Source organism: Pseudophryne corroboree, chromosome 12 (assembly GCF_028390025.1).
Source record: "Pseudophryne corroboree isolate aPseCor3 chromosome 12, aPseCor3.hap2, whole genome shotgun sequence".
Classification (NCBI taxonomy): Eukaryota; Metazoa; Chordata; class Amphibia; order Anura; family Myobatrachidae; genus Pseudophryne; species Pseudophryne corroboree.
Genome location: NC_086455.1, coordinates 110,502,475 through 110,525,531, shown reverse-complemented (window position 1 = coordinate 110,525,531; position 23,057 = coordinate 110,502,475). Strand labels below are relative to the sequence as shown.

The following is a 23,057-nucleotide window of genomic DNA, read 5'->3' as shown; positions in this document are numbered from 1 at the left end:
TGCCACCTTTTCTGATAAGCGTGTAAGCGCTGTATCTACCCTATGGGGTGTTTCCCCGCGTGACCTATCCTCTGGCGGGAAAGGGTACGCTGCCAATAACCGTTGTAGAAATTATCAATTTCTTACCGGGGGAAGACCACTCTTCCTCACACACCTCATTTAATTTCTCAGATGCAGGAAAAACTACTAATAGTTTTCTCTCACCAAACACAATACCCTTTTATGTGGTACCTGGGGTATAATCATAAATGTGTAATACATTTTTCATTGTCTCAATCCTGTAACGGGTGGACCTATTTGGAGGGTACACCAGTCTCATCGATGTCGACACTGGAGTCAGTATCCGTGTCGACATCTGTGTCTGTTATCTGAGGTAGCGGTTGATTTTAGAGCCCCCCATGACATTTGAGACGCTGGAACAGGCACAAGCTGAGTAGCCGGCTGTTCCGTGTCGTCGACCTTTTATGTAAGGAGTTGACACTTTCACGTAATCCTTCCATAAGTTCAACCACACCGGTGTCGACCCCGCAGGGGGTGACAACATATTTACAGGCATTCGCTCCGCCTCCACCTCATTATCCTCCACATACCTGTCGACACAGCCGTACCGACACACAACACACACACAGGGAATGCTCTGATAGAGGACAGGACCCCACAAAGCCCTTTGGGGAGACAGAGGGAGAGTATGCCAGCACACACCAGGGCGCTATATATCACAGGGATAGCACCTATAAAAAAGTGTTTTCCCTTATAGCTGCATATATATTGTATACTGCGCCTAAATTGTGCCCCCCCCCCTCTCTTTTTAACCCTTTCTGTAGTGTATTAACTGCAGGGGAGAGCCAGGGAGCTTCCCTCCAACGGAGCTGTGAGGGAAAAATGGCGCCAGTGTGCTGAAGGAGATAGCTCCGCCCCTTTTTCGCTGACCTTTCTCCCGCATTTTTATGGAATCTGGCAGGGGTTAATATACATCCATATAGCCCTGGGGGTTATATGTGATGTATTTTTGCCAGCCAAGGTGTTTATATTGCTGCTCAGGGCGCCCCCCCCCAGCGCCCTGCACCCTCAGTGACCGGAGTGTGTGGTGTGCATGAGGAGCAATGGCGCACAGCTGCAGTGCTGTGCGCTACCTTGGTGAAGACTGATGTCTTCTGCCGCCGATTTTCCGGACCTCTTCTTGCTTCTGGCTCTGTAAGGGGGCCGGCGGCGCGGCTCTGGGACCGGACTCCGAGGCTGGGCCTGTGTTCGGTCCCTCTGGAGCTAATGGTGTCCAGTAGCCTAAGAAGCCCAAGCTGGCTGCAAGCAGGCAGGTTCGCTTCTTCTCCCCTTAGTCCCTCGATGCAGTGAGCCTGTTGCCAGCAGGTCTCACTGAAAATAAAAAACCTAAAACTAACTTTTTCTAAGAAGCTCAGGAGAGCCTCCTAGATTGCACCCTGCTCGGTCGGGCACAAAAATCTAACTGAGGCTTGGAGGAGGGTCATAGGGGGAGGAGCCAGTGCACACCAGATAGTCCTAAAGCTTTCTTTAGATGTGCCCAGTCTCCTGCGGAGCCGCTATTCCCCATGGTCCTTACGGAGTTCCCAGCATCCACTAGGACGTCAGAGAAATATTACTTAAATATCTCATGTCTGTTCCAAAATATGGCTATGTAAAGTTTTAAAAAATCTGTCAAAAACACCCAACCAGCATATTTTCATCGAAAATTTCAGTATGAATTTTGAAAAAAAAATTCCTTACAAAGCCTATTGTGTTGTAATTCATATGAAAAGGCATAATTAGAAAAGCTGCTATGGCGATTTGAAAATATGCGGGTTGTGCGTTGACAGATTAAAAAAAAATAAAATCTTTACATAGCCATAATTTGGAAACGGTATGAGATATTTAAATGATATGCAGTATTTTTCTTAGGGTGTGTACACACGGTGAGATCCTTGCTATGTCCTATTTTTACTTGCGATTTCCCTTGAACTCCCCGGAGGCCAGATAGGACAGATTTTGACTAACTTTTCTTGAGATCTGTACTATGTGTGCTTACGATTTTGGCTTATGTGAGATTTTGGCTTATGTGAGATGTCATTGACATGTGAGATGAACTAGATAGTACACCGATCTAGCAAGGATTGACTTGCCTGCACAGTCTATCTTTTCTTGCGATGCCGACCTGGCGGGACCGCACATCGGGATCACAAGGTGACTTTTACCTTGCGATCTGCACTAACTTTTCTTACGATTTTGACTATATAGTCAAAATCTTAAGAAAAAATCTCACCGTGTGTACACACACCTTTAGACTACATATATACTCTCCATATACCAAATTTTAACAAAATCTGAGCTGGTGATGTAAAATGTTAACAAAAAAAGGGGCAGATGTATTAACCTGGAGAAGGCATAAGGAAGTGATAAACCAGTGATATGTGCAACGTGATAAAGGCAGCAGCCAATCAGATCCTAACTGTTAATTTACATATTGGAGCTGATTGGCTGGTGCCTTTATCACCTTGCACATATCACTGGTTTATCACTTCCTTATGCCATCTCCAGGTTAATACATCTGCCCCAAAGTGTGCTGATTTGACACGGAATGACCCTTGCAAGCTATGCAAAGACCATAGTACCTATAACTTTATCTACACAAAACACACCATAAACAAACAAAAATAATTATTTGCTAAAACATTATATTTGATTAAAACAATATTTTTATCTGAGGAGTTTTATTATACGACAGGATACATGGTTATATTCAATAAAAAAAAAAGAAAAAGAAATATTGGTCGGATGCATTCATTTTCCAGCTTAGACGCATTCTTTTCTATTATATGCACCACAAATGAAAGGAAGTTAGTGTGTATGGCAATTTCATCTACAGTACCTATTCTCTGCAAGATGCATCAAAGTGCACTGCTAGCTGTACAAAGCCATGAAACAGACTGAGAGCACATTTTGCATCATATCTCTAGCAGAGATCACTGGGACCTGGAGTGACTGTAGGAGCATTTACCTTGATTACAATCAATAACGTTGCAGAACTCCCGGACGTTGTTTTCATTGATCTCTGCTTGCTTTCTCTCGATGAATGCCAATATCCTTCTGTCGATCTACAGGGAGTACGCACGACAAAAGAAATGGAGTGAGGGGGGAGTAAGAATCAGCGGTGTTAAAAACCCAAACACAGCATGCGTGCGGACATCTACTTAAGAAACTTAGCTTTGATTTCGGACACTCAGAAATGAAATTCTGAAAGCAACAGTAGAGAAGAGCTGTGAAGAGTATTGTGGAGACAGCAAAATCAAGCATTCAAGGCAGATGTTAGTTAAAGGGGAAATACAAGTTAGTTCTTCGTGGAAAAGCGCAGATAGGTCCAAGTGCTTAAATAAACAAACTCAATATTTTAAGTTTCTGGCTTTTTCGACATTGGAGAAAGCAGTTTTCCTTCATACTTTGAATTTATTGTCCAATAATAACTAGTTTGCTAAATGTGAACCAGCAAGGACAATTTCCATAATGGAAATTCAGATTGGAAATCTAAAGGAGATACCAGAAGTCGGGGTGTCTAGCATGAGAGAAGTCTCCATTGTGCTAGGAAGATTAGCGAATGACAGAACATTTCATTGTCAACTGATGTTAGTAGATTGCTTGCCAAAACCCTCCTCTATAGGGGGGTACTCACTGAGCAATATTCTAAGCAATCTGACTAGATTGCTTAGAATTTGAGCATTATCGCTCCGTGTGTACCCCCTACAGCGATAGCGATGCGCAGCCCCGCGCCTCGCTATCGCTGCTGCTAGATTGGCCTGCATGCAGGCCAATCTAGCGGGTCGCTCACTTCACCCGCTGGGTGAAATGAGCGGCCCCCGCGTCTCCCCCCGCACGCTCAGCACAGATCGCGCTCTGCTGAGCAGCGGGAGAGATGTGTGCTGAGCGGTTCGCTCAGCACACATCTCTCCCACATCGGCCCGTCTATATGGGCCTTATGTTTAGTTGACAATTTGCCCACAGCAGCCAATCGGGTTACGCTATAACTTTAGACTGTACTAAATAAACAAATGCTAAAATCTGCTTGGTTGCTATGGGCAACTTCTCCACTTGTCATTTTTAGAAGTACACCAAGACCCCTTTCAGACATGCAGCAAAATCCTGGGTGTATGCATGTGAATGCACATCAACCTGGGATTATGGAATGTCTGAATGCAAATGACCTGGGACAAAGGTAATGTACACATCAGTGAGATGTCCGCATGACGTAACATTGGTTGTGATGGGACTCAGACATTGGCAAGTGCATACACACTTGCCATTACTGGCTGCGACAAGCGGCGGCGGGAGATGGGTGGAGGGGAGCAGGGCCATGCTGCATTAGCAACATCGCACGTGGGATGCAGCATACAACCCGCGGGAGTGCGCATCAAACCAAATATCGAGCGTACACACTATACAATATTGTAAGTATCCGGCCGATATCAGCCAGACCATATGCAATATTGCATAGTGTGTACGCACCCTAAGCCCCGGGTCCGCGACCCTGCTCCCGACCAGGATCACGGAGGAGAGACCCAGGAATTTGCCAGTGTGATAGACCCAGCAATATCCCGGTTCTGATGTCTGAAAGGGTTCTGAGAGACCTTAATTCGAATCTGTGTGTTAGTTTATCCTAATAAGTCATTATCACCCAGTATCCCAAGCGCTAAAAATTAGCTTATAAACGCTATAGCAGGCCTGACCAACTTGTGGCTTTCCAGCTATTGTGAAACTGCACATTCCAGCATACCCTGCCACAGTTTTAGTATTCCCCAATAGCAAAACTGTAGCAGGGCATGCTGGGACATCACAACAGCTGGAGAACCACAAGATGGCAAAGCATGCTCTTTTGCAGTGGTTCTCAAACTCTCTCCTCAGGACATCAAACGGTTCACATTTTCCAGAAGCACAAGTGTATTCATTACTCAATTACATATTTAAAAGATACACAGGTGGAGCTAATTATTTCACTTGTGATTCCGTGAGGAGACAAGAAAAACATGAACCGTTTGATACCAAGGACCAAGTTTCAGAACCCCTGCTCTATTGAACAGGGAAAGTATGGCTGGACGGGTGTTATACATAAGAATGCCGCCAGAGTAACTATCTTAGCCCTCCTCTGTCCACACCCCTAATCCTAACACGTCTGGGGTGACTGCTATGACTAACATTTGGGGAGGGGGATGGAGCACACTGGTATTGGGGACCTAGGGCTAAGACTTGGAGGGGAGGCAGCTATGGCTAATTCATTCTTCTAGTGCCTAACCCTAAACACACACACCCCCTCACCCGGCCCTTACCCTAACAGAGACCCGATACTTACCTTCGGGGTGTCAGTGGTCGGTGTTCCGGCTCCGGGATTCCGGTATCAGTCATATGACTGCCGGCAACCATGACTGCTGGGATACACAGAACACAGGCATGTGCATATCATTTTAATCAGCAGAAGCTGCCTCCTATTACATCACTGCGCGTCTAAGACACATTTTCGCGGAACAAAATTCAAAAAAGGTCGCTCTGCGCTACTAAGTCACGCGGCGCTCACTTGTATCGTACGGAGCAAAGATGTAAGAGAACACATCTGTACACCAGTGGTTACCAAACTTTTTGGAATCATAGCGCCCTACAGTATCAGCACCCATAGGCCAAAAGTTTCTTATTCAGAAAAAAAAGTTAAGTAAATTGTGCTTAACGGTTATCCTTAATTATAGGGTCTAAATACAGATAGGTAGTCATACATCTTTGCTGCAGTCACGCCCCTCTTGGCACGCCACGTTGCATGAGAATCTTCTAGCACCAGGCATCTTTTTATGAACATGCAACTTAGTCGTAAAATAACATGGATAGCATGCAAAAAGACTGTGCTGGTTATATCGATATATGAGAAAGGACTTTTTGGCAAAAAAATAAATAAAAAATAAAATAAAAATAAAAAGACACCCAACGTTAGCAGAGTTGCATAGGACTTGGCAAGTTACTCACACCAGGCATCTCGCGCTACATGACATTGAGGATGCATCTGTACTAAGCCTTGGAGAGAAATAAAGTGGACGGATATAAAGTACCAACCAACCAGCTCCTGTCATTTTTCAAACACAGCCTATAACACGCAAGTAAGGAACTGACTGGCTGTACTTTATCTCTCTCCAAGGCTTGGTAAATAGACCCCTTTGACTTAAAGCTGTGCGACCAACAGCTGTAAAATTGTATGTGCTCTTCCATCTAGCTCAAATTCCCAAGGGTAGCGGGAAAATGGGATTTTAATATGTACCGGTAAATCCCTTTCTCGTAGTCCATAAGGGATACTGTGGCGAACTTAGTACGATGGGGTATAGAAGGGGTCCAAAGGAGCCTGTGCACTTTAAATTTCTTCCACTGGGTGTGCTGGCTCATCCCCTCTATGCCCCCTCCCACAGGCAGTTAAGCAAAATAGTGCCTGAAGGAGAAAGGACATACTTGTGAGAAAGAACAGAACGAGTGGCGAGATTCACACAACAGCACACCATAACATAAAACAACCAGCAAACGGCTGGAACAAACAGGAACAGCTGAACAGGTAACTTATGTAAAAGAAAAAACCTGCAGACAAGTCAACGCATTGAGGCGAGCGCCCAGTATCCCTTATGGACTACGAGAAAGGGATTTACCGATAGGTATTAAAATCCCGTTTCCTCTGGCATCCATAAGGGATACTGGGGTGAACTTAGTATGATGGGGACGTCCCAAAGCATCCAGAACGGGCGGAGACTACTGCAGTACCGCCTGCCCAAACTGGGTATCCTCTTTGGCCAGGGTATCAAACTGGTAGAACGTCACAAAGGTGTTCTTCCCCGACCAGGTAGCAGCTCGGCATAATTGAAAGGCTGAGACTGCACGGGCAGCCGCCTAGGAAGACACCACTGATCTTGTAGAGTGGGCCTTCAGACACTGTGGAACAGGTAAGGCTGCCGACACATAAGTCTGTTGGATAGTCAGCCTAAACCAACGAGTAATGGACTGCTTAGAAGCAAGACAACCTTTTTTCTGCGCATCACAGAGCACGAACAAGGAATCAGTCTTTCTGATCCGAGCCGTGTTTTTGACATAAATCCTCAAAGCTCGCACAGCATCCAATGACTCCGGAGGAGCAGAAGTGCCAGCACTAGACAGGACGATTGGTTGATTCAGGTATAATGCAGAGACAACCTTCAGCAGCAACTGCTGTCTGGTCCTAAGCTCCACTCTGTCCTCGTAGAAGACGAGGTAAGGACTTCTACACGATAAAGCCCCCAATTCGGAGACACGTCTAGCAGAAGCCAGGGCCAGCAACACCACCGTCTAACACGTGAGGTACTTATCTTCCACAGACGACAAAGGTTCAAACCAGGAGGACTGTAGAAATTCTAACACCACATTCAGGACCCAGGGTTCAGAGGGTGGCACAAACTGAGGGTGTATGTGGAGAACTCGTTGCAAGAAAGTCTGAACCTCTGGCAACACAGTCAACTTTTCTGGAAGAAAATGGAGAGGGCCGAGATCTGGAACTTGAGGGACCCCAGACGCAAGCCCTTATCCACACCAGCCTGCATGAAACGTAAAAGACGTCCTAAATGGAACTTCGCCGGCGGAAATGTGCGTTCATCACACCAGGAGACATATCTCCTCCAGATAGGATGATAGTGTTTAGATGTTACCGGCTTTCTGGCCTGGACCATGGTTGAAATAACCTTCTTGAAAAGGCCTTTCCGAGCTAAGATGTTCCGCTCGACTTCCAAGCAGTTAAACAAAGATGCCGTAAGTCCGGGTAGATGAAAGGCCCTTGTTGTAGAAAATCTTCTCAGTGGCAGAGGCCAAGGGTGCGCCACGAACATGTTCAGAAGGTCTGGGTACCACGCCCTCCGAGGCCAATCCAGGGCTATCAGAATTGCCTGGAGCCCCCGATTCCGGATTCGTTTGAGCACCCGCGGGAGTAACTGAATCGGAGGAAACAGGTAAACCGACCAATAAGGCCAAGGAGACGTCAGTGCGTCTATTAAGCTCGCTTGAGGGTCCCAGGGAAGCTTCTTGTTGAGCCGAGAGGCCATCAAGTCTATCTGTGGGCAACCCCACACATCGATGATCTGTTGAAAAATCTGCTGGTAGAGACCCCACTCACCCGGGTGGGGATCGTGACGACTCCGAGTCCACTTCCCAGTTGTCCACCCCTGGAATGAAAATGGCGGACAAGACTCTTGCGTTTCTTTCCGCCCAGAGGAGTATCTTTGACCCCTCTCGCATGCAGACTCTGCTTTTTGTTCCTCCTTGTCGATTTAAGTAAGCCATCTCCGTGGCACTGTCCGACTGAACCTGGATCACCCGATACCTGAGCAAAGGAGAGACCTGAAGCAGAGCATTGTAGATCGGCCGAAGTTCTAGAATGTTGATAGGAAGTAGGGATTCGTGGGCTGACCACCTGCCCTGGAACTGGGCCCCTTGGGTAATAGCTCCCCATCCTCGCATCCGTCGTGAGGATGTTCAAATCCTGGATCCCGAATCTTCGACCTTCCAGTAGGTTGGAGGACTGTAGCCACCACGGGGGGGGGGGGGGGGGGGGGGTCGGGAGAAATCCTGGCTTGAAGCGACATGCGTATTATTCGGTGCATTTGAAGATGTGATAGGGACCACTTGCTCAGGAGATCCAACTGAAAAGTTCTCGCATGGAACCCTCCATACTGAATCGTCTCGTATGAGGCTACCATCTTCCCCAACAATTTTATGCAAAGATGGATGGATGGATATTCTTGTAGGTCGGAAGATCATTTGGACCATGTCCTGAAGCATTCTCGCTTTGTCTTCGGGGAGGAAGACTTTTTTGGACGCTGTATCCAGTAACATTCCCAGGAACAGGAGACGCTGAGTTAGTCCAGGTGGGTCTTATGGAAAATAAGAATTTACTTACCGATAATTCTATTTCTCGGAGTCCGTAGTGGATGCTGGGGTTCCTGAAAGGACCATGGGGAATAGCGGCTCCGCAGGAGACAGGGCACAAAAAGTAAAGCTTTAGGATCAGGTGGTGTGCACTGGCTCCTCCCCCTATGACCCTCCTCCAAGCCTCAGTTAGGATACTGTGCCCGGACGAGCGTACACAATAAGGAAGGATTTTGAATCCCGGGTAAGACTCATACCAGCCACACCAATCACACTGTACAACCTGTGATCTGAACCCAGTTAACAGTATGATAACAGCGGAGCCTCTGAAAAGATGGCTCACAACAATAATAACCCGATTTTTGTAACTATGTACAAGTATTGCAGATAATCCGCACTTGGGATGGGCGCCCAGCATCCACTACGGACTCCGAGAAATAGAATTATCGGTAAGTAAATTCTTATTTTCTCTATCGTCCTAGTGGATGCTGGGGTTCCTGAAAGGACCATGGGGATTATACCAAAGCTCCCAAACGGGCGGGAGAGTGCGGATGACTCTGCAGCACCGAATGAGAGAACTCCAGGTCCTCCTTAGCCAGGGTATCAAATTTGTAGGATTTTACAAACGTGTTTGCCCCTGACTAAGTAGCCGCTCGGCAAAGTTGTAAAGCCGAGACCCCTCGGGCAGCTGCCCAAGATGAGCCCACCTTCCTTGTGGAATGGGCATTTACATATTTTGGCTGTGGCAGGCCTGCCACAGAATGTGCAAGCTGAATTGTATTACACATCCAACTAGCAATAGTCTGCTTAGAAGCAAGAGCACCCCGTTTGTTGGGTGCATACAGGATAACAGCAAGTCAGTTTTCCTGACTCCAGCCGTCCTGGAACCTATATTTTCAGGGCCCTGACAACATCTAGCAACTTGGAGTCCTCCAAGTCCCTAGTAGGCGCAAGGCACCACAATAAGCTGGTTCAGGTGAAACACTGACACCACCTTAGGGAGAGAACTGGGGACGAGTCCGCAGCTCTGCCCTGTCCGAATGGACAAACAGATATGGGCTTTTTTGAGAAAAAAACCACCAATTTGACACTCGCCTGGCCCAGGCCAGGGCCAAGAGCATGGTCACTTTTCATGTGAGATGCTTCAAATCCACAGATTTGACTGGTTTTAAACCAATGTGATTTGAGGAATCCCAGAACTACGTTGAGATCCCACAGTGCCACTGGAGGCACAAAAGGGGGTTGTATATGCAATACTCCCTTGACAAACTTCTGGACTTCAGGAACTGAAGCCAATTCTTTCTGGAAGAAAATCGACAGGGCCGAATTTTGAACCTTAATGGACCCCAATTTGAGGCCCATAGACACTCCTGTTTGCAGGAAATGCAGGAATCGACCGAGTTGAAATTTCTTCGTGGGGCCTTCCTGGCCTCACACCACGCAACATATTTTCGCCACATGTGGTGATAATGTTGTGCGGTCACCTCCTTCCTGGCTTTGACCAGGGTAGGAATGACCTCTTCCGGAATGCCTTTTTCCCTTAGGATCCGGCGTTCCACCGCCATGCCGTCAAACGCAGCTGCGGTAAGTCTTGGAACAGACATGGTACTTGCTGAAGCAAGTCCCTTCTTAGCGGCAGAGGCCATAAGTCCTCTGTGAGCATCTCTTGAAGTTCCGGGTACCAAGTCCTTCTTGGCCAATCCGGAGCCATGAGTATAGTTCTTACTCCTCTACGTCTTATAATTCTCAGTACCTTAGGTATGAGAAGCAGAGGAGGGAACACATACACCGACTGGTACACCCACGGTGTTACCAGAACGTCCACAGCTATTGCCTGAGGGTCTCTTGACCTGGCGCAATACCTGTCCCGTTTTTTGTTCAGACGGGACGCCATCATGTCCACCTTTGGTATTTCCCAACGGTTTACAATCATGTAGAAAAACTTCCCGATGAAGTTTCCACTCTCCCGGGTGGAGGTCGTGCCTGCTGAGGAAGTCTGCTTCCCAGTTTCCATTCCCGGAATGAAACACTGCTGACAGTGCTATCACATGATTTTCCGCCCAGCGAAAAGTCCTTGCAGTTTTTGCCATTGCCCTCCTGCTTCTTGAGCCGCCCTGTCTGTTTACGTGGGCGACTGCCGTGATGTTTTTCCCACTGGATCAATACCGGCTGACCTTGAAGCAGAGGTCTTGCTAAGCTTAGAGCATTATAAAATTACCCTTAGCTCCAGTATATTTATGTGGAGAAAAGTCTCCAGACTTGATCACACTCCCTGGAAATTTTTTCCTTGTGTGACTGCTCCCCAGCCTCTCGGGCTGGCCTCCGTGGTCACCAGCATCCAATCCTGAATGCCGAATCTGCGGCCCTCTAGAAGATGAGCACTCTGTAACCACCACAGGAGAGACACCCTTGTCCTTGGATATAGGGTTATCCGCTGATGCATCTGAAGATGCGATCCGGACCATTTGTCCAGCAGATCCCACTGAAAAGTTCTTGCGTGAAATCTGCCGAATGGAATTGCTTCGTAGGAAGCCACCATTTTTACCAGGACCCTTGTGCAATGATGCACTGACACTTTTCCTGGTTTTAGGAGGTTCCTGACTAGCTCGGATAACTCCCTGGCTTTCTCTTCCGGGAGAAACACCTTTTTCTGGACTGTGTCCAGAATCATCCCTAGGCACAGCAGACGTGTCGTCGGGATCAGCTGCGATTTTGGAATATTTAGAATCCACCCGTGCTGTTGTAGCAGTATCCGAGATAGTGCTACTCCGACCTCCAACTGTTCCCTGGACTTTGCCCTTATCAGGAGATCGTCCAAGTAAGGGATAATTAAGACGCCTTTTCTTCGAAGAAGAATCATCATTTCGGCCATTACCTTGGTAAAGACCCGGGGTGCCGTGGACAATCCAAACGGCAGCGTCTGAAACTGATAGTGACAGTTCTGTACCACGAACCTGAAGTACCCTTAGTGAGAAGGGCAAATTTGGGACATGGAGGTAAGCATCGCTGATGTCCCGGGACACTATATAGTCCCCTTCTTCCTGGTTCGTTATCACTGCTCTGAGTGACTCCATCTTGATTTGAACCTTTGTAAGTGTTCAAATTTTTTAGATTTAGAATAGGTCTCACCTAGCCTTCTGTCTTCAGTACCACAATATAATGTGGAATAATACCCCTTTCCTTGTTGTAGGAGGGGTAATTTGATTATCACCTGCTGGGAATACAGCTTGTGAATTGTTTCCCATACTGTCTCCTTGTCGGAGGGAGACCTTGGTAAAGCAGACTTCAGGAGCCTGCGAGGGGGAAACGTCTCGACATTCCAATCTGTACCCCTGGGATACTACTTGTAGGATCCAGGGGTCCTGTACGGTCCCAGCGTCATGCTGAGAGCTTGGCAGAAGCGGTGGAAGGCTTCTGTTCCTGGGAATGGGCTGCCTGCTGCAGTCTTCTTCCCTTTCCTCTATCCCTGGGCAGATATGACTCTTATAGGGACGAAAGGACTGAGGCTGAAAAGACGGTGTCTTTTTCTGCAGAGATGTGACTTAGGGTAAAAACGGTGGATTTTCCAGCAGTTGCCGTGGCCACCAGGTCCGATGGACCGACCCCAAATAACTCCTCTTCCTTTATACGGCAATACACCTTTGTGCCGTTTGGAATCTGCATCACCTGACCACTGTCGTGTCCATAAACATCTTCTGGCAGATATGGACATCGCACTTACTCTTGATGCCAGAGTGCAAATATCCCTCTGTGCATCTCGTATATATAGAAATGCATCCTTTAAATGCTCTATAGTCAATAAAATACTGTCCCTGTCAAGGGTATCAATATTTTTAGTCAGGGAATCCGACCAAGCCACCCCAGCTCTGCACATCCAGGCTGAGGCGATCGCTGGTCGCAGTATAACACCAGTATGTGTGTATATACTTTTTATGATATTTTCCAGCCTCCTGTCAGCTGGCTCCTTGAGGACGGCCCTATCTATAGACGGTACCGCCACTTGTTTTGATAAGCGTGTGAGCGCCTTATCCACCCTAAGGGGTGTTTCCCACCGCGCCCTAACTTCTGGCGGGAAAGGGTATACCGCCAATAATTTTCTATCGGGGGGAACCCACGCATCATCACACACTTCATTTAATTTATCTGATTCAGGAAAAACTACAGGTAGTTTTTTCACATCCCACATAATACCCTCTTTTGTGGTACTTGTAGTATCAGAAATATGTAACACCTCCTTCATTGCCCTTAACAAGTAACGTGTGGCCCTAAAGGGAAATACGTTTGTTTCTTCACCGTCGACACTGAAATCAGTGTCCGTGTCTGTGTCTGTCGACCGACTGAGGTAAAAGGACGTTTTAACGCCCCTGACGGTGTTTGAGACGCCTGGACAGGTACTAATTTGTTTGCCAGCCGTCTCATGTCGCCAACCGACCTTGCAGCGTGTTGACATTATCACGTAATTCCATAAATAAGCCATCCATTCCGGTGTCGACTCCCTAGAGAGTGACATCACCATTACAGGCAATTTGCTCCGCCTCCTCACCAACATCGTCCTCATACATGTCGACACACACGTACCGACATATAGCACACACACACAGGGAATGCTCTGATAGAGGACAGGACCCCACTAGCCCCTTGGGGAGACAGAGGGAGAGTTTGCCAGCACACACCAAAACGCTATATTTTACAGGGATAGCCTTATAATAAGTGCTCCCTTATAGCTGCTTTTATAAAATCACAATTTCGCCAAATTTTGCCCCCCCTCTCTTGATTTAACCCTGTTTCTGTAGTGCAGTGCAGGGGAGAGCCTGGGAGCCTTCCTGACCAGCGGAACTGTGTGAGGAAATGGCGCTGTGTGCTGAGGAGATAGGCCCCGCCCCCTTTTCGGCGGGCTCGTCTCCCGCTTAAAAATGGATTCTGGCAGGGGTTAAATATCTCCATATAGCCCCGGAGGCTATATGTGAGGTATTTTTTGCCAAAAAAAAAGGATTTTCATTGCTGCCCAGGGCGCCCCCCCCCCCCAGCGCCCTGCACCCTCAGTGACTGCCGTGTGAAGTGTGCTGAGAGCAATGGCGCACAGCTGCAGTGCTGTGCGCTACCTTAAGAAGACTGAGGAGTCTTCTGCCGCCGATTCTGGACCTTCTTCTCTTTTCAGCATCTGCAAGGGGGCCGGCGGCGAGGCTCCGGTGACCATCCAGGCTGTACCTGTGATCGTCCCTCTGGAGCTAATGTCCAGTAGCCAAAGAAGCCAATCCATCCTGCACGCAGGTGAGTTCACTTCTTCTCCCCTAAGTCCCTCGATGCAGTGATCCTGTTGCCAGCAGGACTCACTGTAAAATAAAAAACCTAAGCTAAACTTTTCTAAGCAGCTCTTTAGGAGAGCCACCTAGATTGCACCCTTCTCGGCCGGGCACAAAAACCTAACTGAGGCTTGGAGGAGGGTCATAGGGGGAGGAGCCAGTGCACACCACCTGATCCTAAAGCTTTACTTTTTGTGCCCTGTCTCCTGCGGAGCCGCTATTCCCCATGGTCCTTTCAGGAACCCCAGCATCCACTAGGACGATAGAGAAATTAAGGATCCACCCATGTCGCAACAGAAGATGGATAGTGTGGTCTATATGGAGCAACAACAGCTCCCTTGATCTTGCCTTTATCAAAAGCCCGTCCAGATAAGGACCACATTGACCCCCTGGACTCAGAGTTGGAACATCATTTCCACCATCACCTTCGTGTAGACCCTCGGAGCTGTGGACAGACCGAAGGGTAACACTTGAAACGGATAGTGAGCGTTCAGTAGGGCAAACCTCAGAAAAGCTTGGTGAGGGGGCCAAATCAAGATTTGGAGATAAGCAATCTTTATGTCCAGAGAGACCATTAACTCCTGTTCATCCAGGCCCACAATTACTGCGCGTAGGGACTCCATCTTGAACTTGAAAACCTTGAAGTAAGAGTTCAGGGATTTGAGATTCAGAATGGGTCTTACCGAACAGTCTGGTTTCGGTAACACAAACAGGTTTGAGTAGTAACCTCTTCTTTGTTCCACGCAGTGACCTTAGAAATCCATGTATCTAACTCAACCCCAAAAAGCCATTCCCGTGAAAATAGGATTTTAATTACCTACTGGTAAATCCTTTTCTTGTAGGCCGTCGAGAATGCTGGGGTCCACATTAGTACCATAGGGGTATAGACGGGTCCACCAGGAGCCATGGGCACTTTAACAGTTTGATAGTGTGGGCTGGCTCCTACCTCTATGCCCCTCCTACCAGACTCAGTATAGAAACTGTACCCGAGGAGACGGACAACTTTGAGAGAAGGATTTTACACAGATAGTGGCGAGATCACACCAGCTCACACATACTAAGCAAAACAAGCTAACCAGCTTGAATACTCAGCAACAGCTGAACAACCGTACTTAACCAAGTAATAACACAGTACTGCAGTACTGAACCAAGTAACCATTGCAGGATAATGAAGTGATGGGCGGGCGCCCAGCATCCTCTACAGACTACGAGAAAAGGATTTACCGGTAGGTAATTAAAATCCTATTTTCTCTTACGTCCTAGAGGATGCTGGGGTCAATATTGTACCAAAGCTCCCAGAATGGGAGGGAGAGCGCGGAGGTTCCTGCAGAACGGATTGACCAAACTTTAGGTCCTCAGAGGCCAGAGTATCGAACTTGTAGAACTTACCAAATGTGTTCGACCCTGACCAAGTAGCCGCTCGGGAAAGTTGTAAAGCTGAGACACCCCGGGCAACCGCCCAGGAAGAACCCACCTTACGAGTAGAGTGGGCCTTAACAGATTTTGGACACATCAATCCTGCCGTAGAATAAGCATGCTGGATAGTGAACCTAATCCAGCGAGAAATCGTCTGCTTAGAAGCAGGACACCCAACTTTTTGGGATCATACAGGACAAACAGAGTCCGACTTTCTGTGACGAGCAGTGCTCTTTACATAGATCTTCAGAGCCCTTACAACATCCAAGGACTTAGATGGAAATGAGGAGTCAGTAGCAACTGGCACCACAATTTGTTGGTTGATATGGAAAGCCGACACAACCTTCGGAAGAAATTGCTGACACGTTCTGAGCTCAGCTCTATCTTCATGGAAAATTAAGTAGGGGCTTTTGCAGGACAAAGCCCCCAATTCAGACACACGCCTAGCAGATTTGACCGCCTTCCAAGTGAGAAACTTGACCTCAACCTCCTGTAAAGGCTCAAACCAATCCGATTGCAGGAACTGCAACACCATGTTAAAGATCCCAGGGCGCCGTAGAAGGCACAAAGGGAGGCTGGATGTGCAGAACCCTTTTCAAGAAAGTCTGAACATTAGGGAGGGAAGCCAGTTGTTTCTAGAAGAAAATGGATAAGGCCGGAATTTGGACCTTTATGGATCCCAAACGCAGGCCCATATCCACACCTGCTTGCAGGAAGAGGAGAAACCGTCCAAGATGAAACTCCACCGTAGGAAACTTCTTGGATTTACATCAAGACACATCCTTTTTCCAAATGCGATGGTAATGTTTAGACGTTACTCCCTTCCGAGCCTGTATCAGAGTAGGAATAACCTTGTTCGGAATGGCTTTCTTAGCTAAGATCTGGTGTTCAACCTCCATGCCATCAAACATAGCCTAAGCTTTGATAAGCTAATGGCCCCTGTTGCAGAAGGTCCTCTCGAAGAGGAAGAGGCCTCGGATCTTCCAACAGTAATTCCAGAAGATCCGCGTACCAAGCCCTTCTTAGCCAGTCCGGAGCAATGAGGATAGCTTGAACGCTTGTTCTCTTTATGAGCTTTAGAATCCTTGGAATGAGTGGAAGTGGAGGGAACACGTACACTGACTTGAACACCCACGGAGTTACCAGGGCGTCCACCTCCAGTGCTTGTGGCTCTCGACCTGGAACAGTACCTCTGAAGCTTCTTGTTGAGACGCGAGGCCATCATGTCTATTTGAGGTACACCCCAAAGACTTGTCACCTCTGTGAACACCTCTGGATGGAGGCCCCACTCCCCTGGATGGAGATCGTGCCTGCTGAGGAAGTCCACTTCCCAGTTGTCCACTCCCGGAATGAAGATTGCTGACAGCGCCACTGCATGCTTTTCTGCCCAGAGGAGGATTCTTGTCACCTCCGACATTGCAGCTCTGCTCTTCGTTCTGCCCTGTCGGTTTACGTAGGCTACCGTCATCACATTGTCCGACTGCACCTGAATGGCCTGATCTTGCAGAAGGTGTGCCGCTTGCAGAGGACCATTGTACATGGCTCTTAGCTCCAGGATGTTTATTGGAAGAATGGATTACAAACTTGACCACCTTCCTTGGAAGGTTTCCCCCTGGGTGACTGTGCCCCAACCTCTGAGACTTGCATCCGTGGTTAGAAGGATCCAGTTCTGAACCCCGACCCTGCAGCCCTCTAGAAGGTGAGGCAATTGTAGCCACCATGGGAGTAAGATCCTGGTTTTCGGCGACAGACGTATCCTCTAGTGCATGTGTAGGCGAGATCCCGACCACTTATCTAGGAGATCCAGTTGGAAGGACCGTGCATGAAATCTTCCGTACTGTAGAGCCTCGTAGGAGGCCACCATCTTCGCCAGAAGGCGAATGCACTTATGGACCGATACCCGGGCAGGCTTCAAGACATCCCGTACCACTGATTGTATCACCAACACTTTCTCCACCGGTAGAAACACCCTCTGCACTTGCGTGTCAAGGATCATACCTAGGAGAGACAATCTCCTTGTCGGCTCCAAATGTGACTTTGGAGATTCAGGATCCATCCATGATCCCTGAGCAATCGAGTAGTGAGAGCAATGCTCTGCAACAACTTCTCTCTGGAGGACGGTTTTATCAGCAGATCGTCCAGATATGGAATTATATTCACTCCCTGCCTGCGGAGGAGACTCATCATCTCTGCCATTACCTTGGTGAACACCCTTGGTGCCGTGGAGAGGCAGAACAGCAGTGCCTGGAACTGATAGTGACAGTCAACAGCGCAAATCTGAGATAAGCCTGGTGTGGCGGCCAAATCGGAATGTGGAGGTACGCATCCTTGATATCTAGGGATACCAGAAATTCTCCCTCCTCCAGACCCGATATCAACGCTCTCAGAGACTCCATTTTGAACTTGAATTCCCTCAGATAAGAGAGTTTAACGACTTCAGGTTCAAAATCGGTCTGACCGAACCATCTGGTTTCGATACCACAAATAGGTTTGAATAGTAACCCTAGTTTTCCAGATGAGGAGGAACTGGAACAGTGACATCTGACCTTTCCAATTTTTGAATGGCTTCCTGTAGGATAGCCCTATCTGTCAGCAAAGCTGGTAAGCCTGATTTGAATAATCTGTGAGGTGGGAGCTCTTGAAACTCAAGTCTGTACCCTTGGGACACAATATCCTGTACCCAGGGATCCAGACCGGATGACACCCAGACATTACTGAAATATCGGAGTCTCGCTCCCACCTGCTCGTTCTCCAGGCTGTGAGGTCCACCGTCACCGAGGAAACAGAGGCAGGCTCCTGATCCTGGGAACCTGCAGGTGCAGGTTTTTTGGATTTAGCCCGCCCACCTCTGAAGAAAGTGGTAGGAGGCTTAGACTTTTTAGGTTTTGCGGTTCGAAAGGACTGCATTGTGGACGTAGAAAAGGGTTTCTTCGTTGTCTGAGTGGCTGAGGGAAGAAAGGTTGATTTACCAACGGTTGCCGTGGAGATCCACGCATCCAATGCTTCCCCAAATAGAGCCTGACATGTGAAGGGTTGGTTCTCCACACTTCTCCTGGATTCCGTGTATGCCGACCATTGGCGCAGCCAGAGTCCCCTGCGTGCTAAGACAGCCATAGAAGATGTCCTTGCATTCAGATGACCCAGGTCCTTCATGGCCTCCACCATGAAACCCGCAAAATCCTGTATGTTACGTAAAAACAATTCAATGTCACTTCTATTCATAGAATCTAACTCCTCTAGTAATGTGCCTGACAACTTTACTATGGCTTTAGATATCCATGCACAGGCAATAGTGGGCCTTAACGTCACTCCTGAAGTAGTGTATATGGATTTGAGCGTAGTTTCAATCTTGCGGTCTGCCAGCTCTTTCAAAGCGGTAGACCCAGGGACAGGTAAAACCACCTATTTTGACAGTCTAGATACAGAAGCGTCAGCTATAGGTGGGTTTTCCCACTTTTTCTTATCATCCTCAAGGAAAGGAAAAGCAACGAGCACCCTTTTTGGGAACTGGAATTTTGTCTCTGGATTTTCCAAATAATGCGTTTAATTCTTCAGACGTAGGGAAGGTCAGGGAGGCTTTCTTATTGTCTGTAAAGAAAGACTCCTCAACCTGCTCAGGTGGCTTGTCAGTAATGCGTAACACATCCCTAATGGCCTCAATCATGATCTGCACCCCTCTTGCAAGGGAAGCCTCACCCCCCCCCCCCCCCCATAAACCCATCACCGTCTGCCGTGTCAGAGTCGGTATCCGTGTCCACTTGCATTATCTGGGCAAGCGCATGTTTCTTTGGGAATACACCAGGGGCTTTTGAGGAAGCCTCTACAGATTTTTTCAAAACCTGTGTTTCAGTCTCATTATGGGCTATCCTAGTAGAAATCTGGGATATCATTCCCTTAATGGAAGCCACCCACTGTGGCTCAGATTCAGAAGGCTGAGACAGTAAATTAAATTCCCGAGTACTTGGAATGGATTCCTCTGGTGAAGATACATACTCTGCAGCACAAGATACTGAGTCCCTGGACATGGTAATGTGAGAAATTTGCATATACACACACACACACACACACACACACACACACACAGGAAAATGTCAGACACAGTTTTCCCCAAGTACCTTCAGAGAAACACAGTTAATGGAGCCAGCACCCACACAGCGCCCCTGTAGGAAGTTCTATAATAAGCGCATCGCGCTGACTGTGCAACCTTAATAGGCTACACAGTTGTGAATAAAACACTCCCCCCCCCCCCCCCTCCCTTCTACAACCCCCTGGTACCGCACTGGATAGCTGGAGTTATAAGGAGGATCAGCGCTCCTTGCAGCGTCTCTGTGATGATGATCTGCAGGGAGAAAATGGCGCTGGTGAGTTGCTGGGTCCGCTCTGAGGAGAAGCTCAGATCCCTAAAATGGCGCGTCTTCCCACACTTTTGAAATTTTTTATACTGGCCTGAGAATTGTGTGCTGGCAGTAGACAGAGTCCCTGAAAGCAATCTGACTAGTGTAAGGGTATTGTGCTGGCCCAGGGCGCCCCTCATCTGTACCGTTGAGCCTTCCGGAGCGCAGCTTCAGCGCTGCGCTCCCACCTTGATGCCGCCATTCTCACCTGTTCCCCGCTTGTGGGGTCACCGGTGCTCTACTCACCACCTCGATCTTTTGGCTCTGTTAGGGGGTGACGGCATGCTGCGGGAGTGAGCGGTCGCCTCGGGGACTAACTATCATCACCCTCAGGAACTCAGTGTCCTGTCAGCGGAGATAATGGCCATTAACCTCAGAGGGTTGGACACTACTCCCCCCCCCCCCCCCCCTAAGTCACACAAAGCAGGGACTAACTTCTTTAAAAAAAATAAAAATAAAACCAGAAAAGCTCTAGGAGCTACCCTAGCTGTGACCGGCTCCACCGGGCACATTTTCTAAACAGAGTCTGGTAGGAGGGGCATAGAGGGAGGAGCCAGCCCACACTATCAAACTCTTAAAGTGCCCATAGCTCCTGGTGGACCAGTCTATACCCCCTATGGTACTAATGTGGACCCCAGCATCCTCTAGGACGTAATAGAAAAAGGAAGACTCTCCACACTGCGCTTGGATTCTGCATTGGCAATCCACTGACACAACCACAAGGCCCTGCGTGCCGACATTGCCATGGTAGTAGTTCCAGCATTAATAGAAACTATTTCCTTGCGTGCAGTACCCTGAATGTGCCTAATGAGGGTCACTGTAGTGACCAGTGGCATATCCCCCGCAAGGCCCTCTTGAATCTGAGTAGCACAGGTGTGAATGGCATGTGACATCCAGCAACCCGCTATCACCGGTCCTTGTGATACGCCAGCCGCTGTGTAAACAGATTTTAGTGTAGACTCCATGATCCTATCCCCACGGTCTTTAAGCTGAAAAGACAGAGGCGCCGGTAACACCACCTTCTTAGAGAGGCGGGAGACAGAATCATCAACAGTTGGGGGTTCTTCCCAATATTTTCTACCCTCTGGTGAGAATGGGAAAGAACGTAAAAACTTTCTAGTAACCTGATAACTTTTATCAGGATTTTTCTAGGCTTGTTTAAAAACCTCATCTAATTCTGGAGAATCAGGGAAGGTGATGTTAATTATTTTCTGCACAAGAAAAAACGACTGCGTAGAAGCAGCCTCTTCTAAAAGGGACCTTTAGTACATCCCTGATAGCAAGAACAAGGGGTTCAATACCATCTGCAGGAGTGGAATCTTCTATGTCAGGTTCTAATTCCTCCCCCTCTTCCAGAATATCCTCCTCATCTGCTAGAAGAGCAGGCAGCCCACGCTTAAGTGGCCCTGAACTATGGAGGGAAGGATGTCTGTAATCACCTTTGCTGCAAGGTCTGCAACCGCCTGTTGCAGTTGTATAGCTTTTTGCATCAAGTTGGGATGACATGTCAGCCATCATAGTCTTAATGTCATCGAGCCAAGAAGGCTCCTGACCCCCCCAGTCTTCTCCACACTGACCTGAGAAGACTGACTGCAATGGTCACATGATAAAGGACCCAGTGGTAGAAGGGGAGAATCTGATAGGACAAACTTTGCATACAGCGTGTTTAACCATAATAACAGTGAACAACACTCTCACACACACATACAAAACTCACAGGCAAGTGTAATAAGCCTGCCTCACTGCGTGAGCGATGGGGACTCAGAGTGAGAGAAGTAACAACTACAAGCTGAAATAAATCTATATACCAGTAACCCGGATTGTGTGTGCTCTTAAAGACACTATATTGTGTAAGAGCGGCTCTCCCACTGCTAGTACAACCCTGTACCAGTTTTCAGTGACTCCCGGATCTTTGGAGGAGCTGCGCGTCCTAGCTGCTGCTGCTTATGCAGAGGCAGGCGCCAAAATGCCGCTGATCCCACTCTGAACAAGCTCCACCCCCTATAATGGAGCTGCTGATAAATGTTTATACTGGCCAAGTCTCCCACAGTGCACAAAAATAAGATTTTAAACCTACCGGTAAATCTTTTTCTCCTAGTCTGTAGAGGATGCTGGGGACTCCGTAAGGACCATGGGGTATAGACGGGCTCCGCAGGAGACATGGGCACTTTAAAGAACTTTAGATGGGTGTGCACTGGCTCCTCCCTCTATGCCCCTCCTCCAGACCTCAGTTAAAGAAACTGTGCCCAGAGGAGACTGACCGTACGAGGAAAATAAGAATTTACTTACCGATAATTCTATTTCTCGTAGTCCGTAGTGGATGCTGGGGACTCCGTAAGGACCATGGGGATAGCGGCTCCGCAGGAGACTGGGCACAAAAGTAAAGCTTTAGAACTACCTGGTGTGCACTGGCTCCTCCCCCTATGACCCTCCTCCAAGCCTCAGTTAGGATACTGTGCCCGGACGAGCGTACACAATAAGGAAGGATTTTGAATCCCGGGTAAGACTCATACCAGCCACACCAATCACACCATATAACTTGTGATCTAAACCCAGTTAACAGCATGATAACAGAGGAGCCTCTAGAAAAGATGGCTCACTACAGCAATAACCCGATTTTTTTGGTAACAATAACTATGTACCAGTATTGCAGACAATCCGCACTTGGGATGGGCGCCCAGCATCCACTACGGACTACGAGAAATAGAATTATCGGTAAGTAAATTCTTATTTTCTCTGACGTCCTAGTGGATGCTGGGGACTCCGTAAGGACCATGGGGATTATACCAAAGCTCCCAAACGGGCGGGAGAGTGCGGATGACTCTGCAGCACCAAATGAGAGAACTCCAGGTCCTCAGCCAGGGTATCAAATTTGTAGAATTTTACAAACGTATTTGCTCCTGACCAAGTAGCTGCTCGGCAAAGATGTAAAGCCGAGACCCCTCGGGCAGCCACCCAAGATGAGCCCACCTTCCTTGTGGAATGGGCTTTTACAGATTTTGGCTGTGGCAGGCCTGCCACAGAATGTGCAAGC

General features: G+C 48.0%; 1 protein-coding gene across 1 annotated transcript in view; it reads right to left on the bottom strand.

The window, feature by feature from the left end:
• The window catches only part of MBIP (MAP3K12 binding inhibitory protein 1), an 83,947-nt gene that overhangs the window by 49,326 nt on the left and 11,564 nt on the right, over positions 1-23,057 (bottom strand). Inside the window, exon 2 of the mRNA XM_063947855.1 lies at positions 3,008-3,104. Within this exon, the coding sequence (XP_063803925.1) occupies positions 3,008-3,104 (97 nt within the window). The remainder of the gene's footprint in view (positions 1-3,007; positions 3,105-23,057) is intronic.